This window comes from Sorex araneus, chromosome 2, assembly GCF_027595985.1.
Source record: "Sorex araneus isolate mSorAra2 chromosome 2, mSorAra2.pri, whole genome shotgun sequence".
Taxonomy (NCBI): Eukaryota; Metazoa; Chordata; class Mammalia; order Eulipotyphla; family Soricidae; genus Sorex; species Sorex araneus.
Genome location: NC_073303.1, coordinates 319,537,087 through 319,550,380, shown reverse-complemented (window position 1 = coordinate 319,550,380; position 13,294 = coordinate 319,537,087). Strand labels below are relative to the sequence as shown.

Sequence of the window (13,294 nt, the reverse complement as noted above, 5' to 3'; positions counted from 1 at the left end):
TCCCATCTAGTTCTTTAGACAGGGACATTTTCCCAATTATCCCTTCCAATAAACTTCCTTCTGCTTTCCCCTTATCTTTCTTTTTCTGGGATTTCTATGAGTCTAAAAATGACATTGTCAATAATGGCCCTTCTCCATCTATACTCTATTTGTTCTTCTTTCATGATCTATTTGCTTATGGTATATTCAAATATACTTATTCTCATTTTAGCATCATCAACATTACTTCTAAGGCTTCAAACTGCATTTTTAAGTTTTCTTACATTAATTTGGATGATAAAATTTTCCAAGAAGCTCTCTTCATGTCTGTTGATTATTTGCTGGGACTTCATTTTCTGATCTTTGGGCACTGTTATGATTGCTTTCCTAAAGTCTTCTTCAAGCAAATTATAGAGGTTTGATGGTACTTGTGATCTCCTTGAATTTTTGCTATCTTCTGTTTGTTTATCTGGGTTTTTACATTTCCTTGCTGTCTTAGATGTTACATTTAAACTTAAGGGTTAGATTGGATCAGTGTTCAATGATGCTTTCAGTGCCCAGAGGGTGTTTTTTGGTTAAAAGCTGGGCTGTGTAGATGTACAGAAGATCCAGGTAGCTTTGCTCCCTCAGTAGGTGTTTTAATGGTATAGTTGGAGTGTAGTTTTTATGCAGCCAAGAGAGCAGCCATGCAATGTGGGGTTTTGTAGTCTGGGCTGGCTCAGGAACCTCTTTCAGAGGTTTCCAGGCCACACCTGATGGAGGGGAGGTGGGATTGGGGTGGTGTTAGGGTTAGCCTGTCACTTTGGGGATATATTTTATTATTTTATTAATATTATTAGGAGAAGCCACTTGTTGCTTTCTCACTAGGTGACCTTCTCTTATTTCTATATTATAATGTCACTCAAATCTAGTTTGTTCACTGCAAAGAAATAGAGGAGAAGAGGAATTTGTATGCTACATCCGTCCCACCAACCCAGAGTCTGTCTTTGAGAGATAAAGGACAAATAGATACATCTGAGACGTTTCAGTCAGTGATTCTCAGACAACACCAGTAAAAACTTTTACTGGTAGGAATGGGAAAATTTTATTTCGAGATTTCAACAGATACCTGTCCTCCTTTCTTCAAGAAAACGAAGCATAGTCATTAAAACATTTTTTTAATGATTTTTTAAAAATGTCTGCAAATGAACTTCTGGATCACCCGCACGCGGTGGCATCTAGGCCTGAATGACACAGATGTCAGCTTAAAGTTTAGCAAATTCACGCAGTCAATACAAAGAGTACTTTTGTGGTATATGGAGAAGGAACGGAAGAAGAGAGACGGAGGCACTGTGGAGAAGTATCCCTTCAGCGTCTACAGTTCGTTTAATTGGGAGTTCCTAGAGCTTATCCTATTTTAAAATAACTCTAGGCTCCCAGATATAAAAAGAGGAAAAGAAACGCTTGATAGTCTGCTAAACTAACTGGGCCTTCGAATTCCAAAATGAGCATTTTGATTTAGGGTTTCCAACTGTTGCGAAACCAAGCTGTCCAGGGAGAGGCAAGCAGGAGGGGGCCAATTAGGAAGGCAGGAAACGCTGCAGAGGGAAAAGGGCGGGGAGCTCGAAGATGAAAGATCTGGGCTGGCAGGGAGAGAGCTTGCGGGTGCAGCCTGGCAGGTGGGAGCGGCGCGCGATCCTGCAGGCCCGGGAGGCGCGTATCCCGGCTCAGGCCCGGGCTGCAGGGAGGGCTGCAGGTGCGCGGCAGGAAGGCTCCCGGACCACGCCGGGCCTCCGGGGCGCCTCTCGGTCCGGCACGCGCAGGTGGAGGCGAGCGCGCGAGGCCGGGATGCGGCACAGAGGGCGGCAGGGGCGCCCCCCGTAGCTGGAGCGGGCCGAGGATGGGTGCCGCGGGGCGCGCCCGGGCGGTCCTGGCACCGCCGTGAGCTGGCGGCGCGCGGAGCCGGGGCTGGGCAAGCAGAGAGCCCGAGGCTGCGGCTCCCGGCGGGATGCTGAGGGTGAGTGCGCGGCCGGCGCCCCGACGCTCCTGGGGGGCATGGGGGGCTCGGGAGTCGGAGCCCTTGAAAGACTCGGGGTCCGGAGTCCCTGGGGGACGGGGACTGGGGAACGGGGCTGGGGTCCAGAAAGGCCTAGGAGCCGCGCCCCGCGCTCCCTCGGTGCACTGAGCCGCAGCCGGGGTCGCTAAAGGCGGGGCCCAGAGCGGCAGTGGCCGGGAAGGGGGCGCGGGCGGCGGAGCCCGGGAGGACCGGGCAGCCCCTCAAAGTTGTCAGGAATAGCGGCCGGGAGCTCGGACCGACCTGCCCTAGCGCGGGTGGGCGCGGCTCTGCCCGTGTCCCCGCTCCGTCCCGCCGCCTGCTGGATCGTCCTCGCGCCGCGGCCCCGGACAGCGGGCACGAACCGGGCCAGACTCCCCAGCCAACCCTGCCCGCTGCTCCCACCAACGCCGCCAGCCGGGCGCACGCCGAGGAGTCGGGGCACCGGGCACGCTGCTGGGAGCCACGGGCGGGGCGCTGGGACTGGGTGCCGGGCACGCTCCAGGGGGGCTAGGGCACCGGGCACGCTCCACGGGGGCCAGGGCACCGGGCACGCTCCAGGGGGGCCAGGGCACCGGGCACGCTCCAGGGGGGCCAGGGCACCGGGCGCGTTGCGCGGCGGCGGGGCCGGGCGCTGGTGCAGGGCTCGGGGCAGGCCCCGCGGGGGCCGATGTCCAGGCGCCCGCCCGGTGGCCGCGGGCTCAGCCGCGCCGCTCTCCTCTCCGCAGGGACGGCGGCCCCGCGCCGTGGATGAGACGCGCCCCGCGCGCGCGCCGGGACGTGGCCGGGGCCGCCCAGCCGCTGTGCCATGGCCGCGGGCGCGCTGTCCAGCTCCCTCCTGGTCACCTGCTGCCTGACGCTGGCCCTGTGCACCCCCAGCCTCCCGCTGGAGACGCTGGCGCGGGCGCCCGAGCAGCCGGGCCCCGAGAAGCGCGAGCACTGGAGGGGCAGAGGCGGGGAGGCGCGGGCCGCGCAGGACGCGGGCAGCCCCGAGCCCCCGGACGAGTACGCGTACCCCGACTACCGCGGCAAGGGCTGCGTGGACGAGAGCGGCTTCGTCTACGCCATCGGAGAGAAGTTCGCGCCTGGGCCCTCCGCCTGCCCCTGCCTGTGCACCGAGGAAGGGCCGCTCTGTGCGCCCCCCGAGTGCCCGCCGCTGCACCCGCGCTGCATCCACGTCGACACGAGCCAGTGCTGCCCGCAGTGCAAGGAGAGGAAGAACTACTGCGAGTTCCGGGGCAAGACCTACCAGACCCTGGAGGAGTTCGTGGTAAGAGGCCGCGTCTGCCCGGGCGCGTTGGGCCCCCCTCGGGAGGAGCCCGCAGGGCTCGCTGTCCCCTACCGGGCCTCTCCTTTCGTCGCGCAGAGGTCATCCTTTAAAGCAATGTGGCAGATGCACAAGGATTCCTGGGTTGGCCACCATCAAAGTATTTTATTAGTGCCAGGCCCTTGTCACCCACGAAGGGAACACCCAGACACTTACTGGTACTTTTAACGTTAGTTGCCTACTTGGAGTTTAAGTGTTGCCTGTGAATAGCTCAACCTGTTTGCAAACACAGTGCAATTTGCCCGCCATTTGGGATACATTCTTCAGCTAATGGCTAATTAAAGGGATCTGTTCACATAAATAAGCCATTTCCTTAGCTCATGTATTCAGAGTAGCATGCAGATCTTCTAAAATTGAAAGAAAAGAGTTGCTTCTTGAAGGCCAAAACAGGGTAGATAACAAAAACAGGAAGCCCAGAATATGGTTGAACCTTGTTTCATTCTAGATAAGAGCTAGTAATGATATTCAACCTCGAGCTGCATATTTTATATGCAGGTTAACTTAGTCAACTCAGTTAAATCTTATTACGGCAGTCTATAAGTGAGACTCTTTTTTTCCTGTTATGTCCAGTTTATGGAGAAAAGAACAGACATAGCATATTTCAGTGTTTGGGGCAATGTGGTTATTAGATTGACCCATCAAATGAATAGTTCTACTCTGCAGAGTCACTGTCAAACTCCTTGCTGGAGCCCAAAAGCTCGTTCCTTACAGGCTTTGATTTGGGTGAAGATGCTGCCTATTAGGCTTTTGCTGGTCCCCAGTAGTTGCACTTTGAGATTCCTGTCTCCACACCAGTGATCCTGGTGAAGCTTCCTTCCGCATTACTGTGCAGCCAGTACTGGTCCCCATTCTGTGCTTCCCCTTGGGGCAGCCTGTACTTTGGCAGTTGATTTGCATGCTTAGATTTCCACAGCTGGCAGCAGAGGGCATCCTGGTGCCTCCAGTCCTCAAAGAGGAGCAGGGCAGGTGGGGAGGGATGAATCCTGTAGGGTTCCTCAGAGCACTGACTCTGAATTTGCAGATTCAGGTGTCCAGAACAAGCAGGACCTGATGAACTACTGAATAGAGGACAAAAGTAATTGAGTAAGGATAGATTTATAACTGACATGCAAAGTATGAAGAGAAAGGTGGGATTCAGAATCAGGAAGCATGAATTGTCATTTTGGCTTTGCCACTAAGTAGCACACGACTGGAACAGGGGCCAACTCTATCAGACATCTGAATGACAAGAGGTCAGATCTTCTGTAGATTCATCCCAGCTCTGACACCCAGAGTCTATCTCCAGAAATATCTGTTTAATAACTTAAGTTTTTTTTTTATTTCGGCCCTTTTGAGAAATAAAGGCAACCTTGATTAAAAAATAAAAATAAAAAACAAACATGAGACCTTGGTTGTATACCATAAAGACAATGACTGTTCTCAGACTGCTTCCTTTCTATAGGAGAACCTGTCAGGTGTCTTTCCAGACATTGTGGGTACAACTTGATAATGGGGAGCAAAGTTAGTGACATGTGCTGGTAAGACCTAAAAGAGACATTTTTTTTTTTTTGGCCTGGAATGGGACTGTAGATGTGGAGCCAACAAAATTCCCTTGAGTGCTTTGGGGCCATATAATATCTGAATGTTATAGTCTCAAAATAGAATTTAAAAATAAATTACACTTACTGTTTGCACTACTGACCCTCATACTCATTTCTTAGAAGTGTCTTATGAGGTGAACTTAGAAATTAATGATTATAACATACCAGAGAGCAGCTATTTGTCAAAATAAGATCACAGGTGAGGGAAGAATTAAAACTCCTCATTTTAGTAATTCATTCTAAATACTAGATACAAGCTGCCTTTGCTTGTGGGGGAGGAAGATCTCTTTTTTTATTCCTAATTTCAAAAGTTTGTCACTGGGGCTAGAAACATAGTACTGGGCTCCACTTGGTCCCCTATGCACTGCTAAGAGTGACCCATGATCACACAGCTAGGAGGAAATGCTGAGCTCTGTGAATGTGGCCCCCAAACAAACCCCAAAATCCAAACTTGACCATCAATAGGTTTAAAATTCTAGATGCAAAAAGAGGATGACAACAAAGAGGAAATTGAGAAGATTGAGATCTTAAGAAGAGTGAAAAGTACCGTAAAGCTGTTTTTAGATTGTTAACTTCATTAACTTACAAGTAATCATCACTATTATAGAAAATACAAGTGAATTACTTCCCTGGTACATTCAGCAATGTAATTATTTAATTGTATATATCCTGCTCATTCATTCCTGTTAGCATAAGGAAATTTTCAAAGCATTTCTTTAATTTAGTGTTGTTCTGTGCAAGTCATTTAGTGTCTCTGTTTTTGCTTTCTTCAGTATAGAAAGGAGGATGCGGTGTTCTGTTGTGGCTATTGAAAAGATGCACACAGTGTTAGCTGTGAGCACAAGAGGTCTGCTCCTTGTGAGAATGGAGAGCTGTGATCCTGAGGGCCGGCACACAGTAAGACCCACAAGCATGCTTTGGGTAATCTGTGTCTTGACATGGAAAACATTTTCTGTGGCAAACATTTATGATTCTATGAAGAGAATTTGATTCAAGTGAAGTGTGTGGTACTATGTGGCCACATTTGCAACACTTTACCAAGAGGCAGGGTATAAAAAAGGAAGATGTGAGAGGGCGTCTTCATGTGACAGGCACTAAAGAGATGTCTTCATTCAGACTGTGTGCTTCACTTATTTCAGGCCTGTGATTACTCACTGCCTCTTCTCCTCATGGTTTCCTCTGTGCTGTTCACCCCATTACAACTCAGTTTTATAATCAGTTCATTTCTAGTCAGTATCAGCAAAATACTATTATAATGCAAATACTAGGCTCCTCTTTACAGAGATGCTTGTGATTTAATTTGAATGTCCAAATGAAAGCACAGTTTCTAACAGGATTTTCTCTACTACTGCTCAAATTATACCAACTGTACTTTTGTTTATGCCAGCAGGCACCCAGCTTTAAATAAGGAACCCAGTCCATGGTTTGTAATTTTTATAAATTTTAAGTGCACTATGCTTTCTATATTCATTTATTAGGGATGCTAAAACAAACTGCTACTGTTTAGGTTTCTTAAACAACATGAATTAATTGTTTCAGGAATGTGAGAGCAAAGCATTCACAGTGCAGGGCTGTTGTCTTCTGAGGCCTCTCTCCAGGCCATGTGTATCTCCACTGCTTCTTCTTCTCTCTGTAGATATCTGATATTTAATACTCTTGTTTTATAAGAACACCAGATATGTTCGATTGGTGCTGACTTTGAATTCATTTTACCTCTATAAAGACTCTGTCTTTAATTACAGTTAAAGCCTGAGGAATTAAGGTTAAGACAGATTTGTGTGGAAATTCATCTGTCCAGAGGTGGTGCTGAATCTAGTCTATAACACATTCTTCATCACCAGAATTGACCTTGTAAACATGCACCTGAAGAAATACAAAAAGTGTGATGACAGAAAGATGAAAAAGCAAATAAGACTGCAAAAATAATTTATAAGAAGGTACAGAATAGTTTATAATAAACTCAGTGCCTTATAAACATAATTAAATAACTAATTTCAGCCACTTGGATTCTGTGTCTATCCCATGATGAGTGCCACTTTATAGTTATCATACTAATATGCCACAATCCTTGTAATGTATGCTGCTTCTGGGTGACGTGAAGAGCCTTGTGGAGCAGCTGTAGTACCTACAGAGCCCGCATAGGCCAGCAGAAAATCAAACTAAAGTTCATTCATAAGATACATTTTGTTTGGAAAACAAAGGAAGATGTTCTGAGAGACAGAGAGAGCAAGAGAGACAGACAGACAAACAGAGAAGAAAAGTATTGCCATAGAGGCAGGCTGGGGGTGTGGGATGGAAGGAGGGAAATTGGAGACATTAGTGGTAGGAAATGAAGGGATGGATCTAGAACAATGAATGACTGAAATCCAATCATGGGCAACTTTGCAATTATTTATCTCACAGTAGCACTGTAGCACTGTCATCCCATTGTTCATCGATTTGCTCGAGCAAGCACCAGTAACATCTCCATTGTGAAACTTGTTGTTACTGTTTTTGGCATATCAAATACGCCACAAGTAGCTTGCCAGGCTCTGCCATGCGGGCGGGATAGTCTCGGTAGCTTGCCGGGCTCTCTGAGAGGGATGGAGGAATTGAACCTGGTTAGGCCACCTGCAAGGCAAACGCCCTACCCGCTGTACTATTGCTCCAGTCCATCTCACAGTGATTCAATAAAAACTTAATTAAAAATAGATTAAAAGACAAATAATTTTTCTGTTCTTCTTACATTCAAAAAACTAAAATTCATTCATAAGATACATTGTACAACAAAGGAAGTTGTTCCTAGAAATCCTGATCATTTTAGGAGCCTGAAAATAGAAATTGGTCTACAAGCTTGTTTCAGTTAGAACCTAAAAGATCTTGTGCAATACCTTGAAATACGCTGACTTATTTCTAATGAACTGATAGTTAAAACTTCACATATTTCTTTTTAAAAATTATATTTCCATTAAAACCCATGGTTTACAAAGTTATTCATAGTTAAGTTTTAGTAGACATACAATATTGCAGCACTGATCCCACCACCAGTTTCAACATATCTCCACAAATGTTCCCAGGTTTCCTTCCATACTGCTCCCCCACGGCCTTCCCTCCAGCCCCTTAGGGCCCCAGCCTGCCCTCTTGACTTGACCATTCTGAGTTTGGTTTCAAAGTTGGGGTTTCTTATCTTTCGCTGTTACTCACTCAGTGTTTTGGGTATTTGGCTTTATCATTAACACTATGTGTGTACCTAATCCCCTGACCTGGCCCCGTTGCTTCTCATGTGTCTCTTTTCCCTTCACTCTTTCCTTCTCCTCCTTATATTCTTGAGTCAAGGCTGATCCAGGCACTCCCCCTTTGAAAACATTGTATTCTCTCATCCAGTTATTCTAAATACCAAACATAAGTGAAATCATGTTAAATAAAGTAAGCCAGAAGAAAACTTCAAACATTTCTTATGATGTTATCAGTTCAGTGTGTCTACACTTATCACCAACAATGACCAGAAACTCTAATTGGCAGTTTTATTAAACTCTGAAGAAAAGTAAAAAGTAATTATTAGTAAGTGATACTTGCTAAACTGTCTTTTAAACAATAAAGACTCTTGAATTGGGGGAAATGAAAGAGATTAAATGATCTGGTAAAATGATCTAAAGCAAATGACTGAAGTAAAATCTTTTGGAACTTCACTATCTTATTTGTGATTAACTAAACTCATTGCAAAATCTTATTTCTATAAGTTGTTGAAAATAGTCTACTTCAAATTTTGAATCTAAAGCTCTATCTAAATTATCTGTTGGAATTTTAATAAAGTGTCAGTAAACAGATAGGCATGATTCTTAATGATTTTTAGTCAATTTTCATTTATTCTTTATTGATAGTGTCCCTTACCCAAAAATAATTTATTATTACTTTTCTTTGTAAAGTAGTCATTTAAATGACTACTGAAAAATTTGTGTTCATTTATGTAAGTAAGTATAACACATGTAATATTAATACATCTTATTTTTGTGTAAGTTCATTTAACAATCTGGACTTCTTAGTTTCTACCTTTCTGTCTAAAGCAATGTAATTGTCACAGTAACAATAAGATCAGATGATATTTACTTGCTTCAGATAGTGTTTAATTTTAATCTTGTATAAGAGAGGAAGGGCACCAGTATTTAAACAGTGTCTCTTTTTTAATACGCTTCGATTGTAATAAATAGAACAGACAAGTGAGTTAGAAGTGCCAATGCTTAAGTTTGTTTGTAACAGGTAACATATGATTGAAGTATTGGACTGGTTAAACACACATGTAGGAACCTGGGTCCATTCCCAACACCAGTGGGAGCAAACAAGAGCATACAACCAGGAAAAGCCCCTGAGCACACAGAGGGTGGCCCCACCACTACTTAAAAGACAGAAAAACAACTGAAAATGCTACTAAACAGTGATGCCAGGATTTGAGTTATTTTTTATTTTTTATTTGTTTATTTATTTATTTAGTTTTGGTTTCTGGGTCACACCCAGCAATGCACAGGGATTACTCCTGGCTCATGCACTCAGGAATCACTCCGGGTGGTGCCTGGGGGACCATATGGGATGCTGGGAATCGGACCCGGGTCGGCCAAGTGCAAGGCAAATGCCCTACCCGCTGTGCTATCGCTCCAGCCCCTATTTTTATTTATTTTTTTGAGCTCTGATAACTGTGTGCTTCCAACTCTACCTACCTAAGTAGTGTCATGATCAGAGTGAGGATAACATGGTGATTTGTGTCTGGCAGAAAAATGTTCTGTTCAAGGGAAAATGGAAGCTTGCTCAGATGTGAGTAAGGTATCTAGATTTGTATCAAAGAAATGCTGAATCAACTCAATTTAGGTTTTTAAGTGATGTGTAGTTATATTTAATTTAGCTATTGGGATGAAGTAAATGGTTATCATTATCCTTCAAAGTATGGAATCTGAGTTGCAATTAAACCTTAAGCATTGGCCTCTGGGGGTTCCCTAGGGGAAAGGGGACAAACAGATCCTTGTGAAACACTGCTTCTCCAGAATTTGAGTAACATCTGGATCATTAGTGTTCAGAGGAGGAAATTGGCTGGAAAGCATCTCCAGTGCTCAGCTTGCCCTATAGAAGGCATTTGTTTGACCTGTGCAGATATGTTTAAATTAAACCTGCCAGTGTGAGAAAGGTTATCCCCTGGTAGAACCCATCTCTCAGAATTAAGCAAATGTTCCTTTAAAGGGTATTTACTGTCCTGCTGACCTCCTTTCTGCCTCCCTCCCCCACCTCTCCCTGCTTACCTCTGGTTCAGAAGCAGCACAGCTTTGTACCCTTCTCAGCATGCAGGGGTAGATTTCACCATAGGAAACTGGTGTCTTAGATTCAGATTCAGATATCAGAGGTTTAGGTCTAACACCCTCAAGTACTGCTCCCTCAATTTAGATGAAAATTTAGGTTTTATATCTTTGAAGACAGAATACATGCCACCTAAGACTAAAAAAAGATGTGAACCCTTGTTCTGTTTCATTCTGTGCCAGCTGGGCTGTTTTTGAGTGGTTAAAAACCCGAAGCACCCTGTTTGTCACTAATTTTATAAGGAAAGAGGTATCCATGAAAGTAATTCAGCCTAAACACTCTGAACACGTATTATGAGGCACAGGCAGCATGGTTGTGGATTTTGGATATATTCTGCAGAGTGTGTCTGATACATGCTGGAATGTGACTACCAAAAAGGGGGTTTCAAGTCTGGGAATACTGTCTGGAAAGGGTGTTGGATGTTATCATTAAGGAGGGACTCTTTTTCCATACATATTTCCTTCCAGATGGTGTCTACAAGTGTCTCAACAGAAGTATTATTTTTTGTGTGTTTTGGGCCACACTTGGCAGTGCTCAGTGTTCAGTCCTGGCTCTGTGCTCAGAGATGACCTCTGCAGGACCTGGGTCAACCAGATATGGTACAGAGGACAGAGCCCCCATCATGTGCAAGGGAAGTGGACTGCCTCTCTGACCCAGAAGTATCTCTCTTTATTTCCTTATGAAAATTATTTTGATAAATAACTTATGTGCACTGGGCTGCTGAGATACATATATTCACTTTATTTCCCGATAGGGGACAGCCTGTGTTTTGTCTGTCTCTTATTTGGCTGCCTTTGTTGTGGCTGTCTCTTATTTCTGATGTTATTCTTGTGTAAATTTTTTATTTTGTCATCACATTTCTTGGAGCACTGTTTGTGAGGATTCTTAGTGGTAAGGGCTTAGTGTATTGCACCCTGTGTGTGCTTGTTACCCTCTGACACCAGGTGATATCAGATATCAGTGCCAGCCTAGGAAAAGGGGATCCTAGAATTATCTCAATTAAGCAGCCAAGTCTGAATAGGAGTTTGACTAGTGCTTAAACCCATGTACTCAACCTCTTTCATTCTCTCTTCAGCCTCTCCCGCTCTCTTAAAGAGACTTCCTATTAGGATCCCATGATCTCTAGTTTCCCACATCACATTCCTGTCTAATTCACAGTCTGTTGTTGGGTCACAGGGTTTCAGTCAGTGGCCAGACTGTCACAGTAGAATCATGGAGAGTCATCAAATGTTGAGGATGCGACTGCTCATGGTCATGCATGGCCCCTCTCACACAAAGAAAGCTGCCTCGAGCTCTTCTGTGTCTGTACTGGTTGGCCGCTGACCCTGTCACATATGCTGAGAAGTCAGGAAATGGTGGGCTAGAAAAGAAACTATCCTGACAAGGCCTTTCCTCAGGCCTTGCAAAGCAGGATGTGAAATGACCTGAGAAACAGACTGTTCTCCAATGTTGATTTTGCAATATCTCAGCTCAGTTTACCTTTTACTGATGGCAAAGTTTGTTTCTGGTTTACCTGTAGCCTCTAGAAAGTCAAGGAAATAAGCTCATCTTGCTTCAGCATGATAGCCAGAGGCAGCAAATAATATTCAATGTTGATATATATATATATATATATATATATATATACAAAGATGGATGCCATTCTTGTGAGATGTGTAAACTCTCTACCCCGTGAGGTTAAACACCATAGGAAGGCGTTAACTTGAGAGACTGCTGGTGTGACACATTGTAGTTTTAGAATTTTGTTGGAGGTACAGCTTCAAGAAAAGGTGCTGAGGAAACAGTGACAATGGCAGTGCTGCTGATATTTGGGTTAGGGTCCAGTGTTTTCCAGTTCTTGGCAGCTGACACAGGCTGCTATAAGGAGCTTCTACGGGACCATCAAACTGAGCTCAGATGCTCAGCTGGCCTCCCAGTAGCCTCCTTAGAGTTGTAGAGTCTGAGTTTTGTCATCAGATCTTTTGAACTTTGGAGAAAGGAAAGCCAGGCATTATTTTGGTCATCGTAATTACTTAACTGCTTCATATCAGTTTTACTGCTATCTCAAATGAAAATGAAAAGAAATACTGTAGGAAAAGGGACTAGTAGGTCATATGTACTGTGTGTGTGTTGGGAAAGTGTCGATATTTTAGCATTTATTTATTATTTTCCCATTTTTTCCGCAGTCCCTAAATCCCTAACAGTCCCCATCTCTGTACTTTGTTTCCTTACTTGAGTTGTCTCTGGAAGGATGTGAATTTGTGATCTCTGAGCAAACCAAATTCCATAACTTATCCTAACATCTATATTTTAAAATACTCTTTGAGAGATATATGATTTGATGTAATATATATGAAGTGAGAAATTAAATTCTTTGTTCTATTTATCAACCAATAATTTATCTTAAAAATATTTTTCACTTTACATAACATGGTAGCAATAATGTTAACATCTATAATTTGATACACAAATTGTTGCACTTTCACTGCCACTGAAGTGCCCGAGATTCTTGACTGCTTTCTGGCACATTTTATATGCCAGATTGTCTCTTTAAGCTGTACTTATCTTTGCAGCTCCTCACTATTTGCTCTAAATCTAAAACAAAAGGATTTTTTTTTTTGCTTTTTTAAAGTTTTACTTTAACAGAAATTTTTAGAGAGTCTTCTTTCAGTCATCCCCAGTTGGTGCTATGCCAGCTAACATCAAGTGCCTGATCTAACAATGTGATCTAGTAACTTACCTGTGAAAGAGTCTAATCAGGTCCTACAGTTGTCCTTGCTCTCAGCAGGGAACAGAGCCCAACTGCCATAATCTCAGGACCATGTAGGACCTGAGTCACCATACTAGCTTCCTCTCTCTGCACTACTCTATGTATTGAAAGCCACAGAGTAAACTTTGGAAGCTGGCTGGCTGGGGACCCTAACCGCTTTACTCCATCTGTGGACATGCCAGAGGAATCTCTATCCACTTAGGCTGCCATAACTGGAGTTATAAACAAAAGATATTCTTTATTTCATAGTTCTGCGACTAGAAATCCAAGATCAGGGTGTCAGCACCATTGAGATCTGCCAAGAACCT

At 44.4% G+C, this 13,294-nt stretch overlaps 1 protein-coding gene across 2 annotated transcripts in view; it reads left to right on the top strand.

Annotated features, from left to right (window-relative positions):
- The first annotated feature begins 1,589 nt into the window (after positions 1-1,589).
- Positions 1,590-13,294, top strand: part of VWC2 (von Willebrand factor C domain containing 2) — a 164,607-nt gene continuing 152,902 nt past the window's right edge. Inside the window, exons 1-2 of one of the 2 annotated variants that reach the window (XM_055127287.1) lie at positions 1,590-1,975; positions 2,740-3,281. In XM_055127287.1, coding sequence (XP_054983262.1) covers positions 2,820-3,281 — 462 coding nt within the window. In that variant the 5' untranslated portion in view covers positions 1,590-1,975; positions 2,740-2,819. The remainder of the gene's footprint in view (positions 1,976-2,739; positions 3,282-13,294) is intronic. The other variant, XM_004616204.2, reaches the window with a different exon arrangement.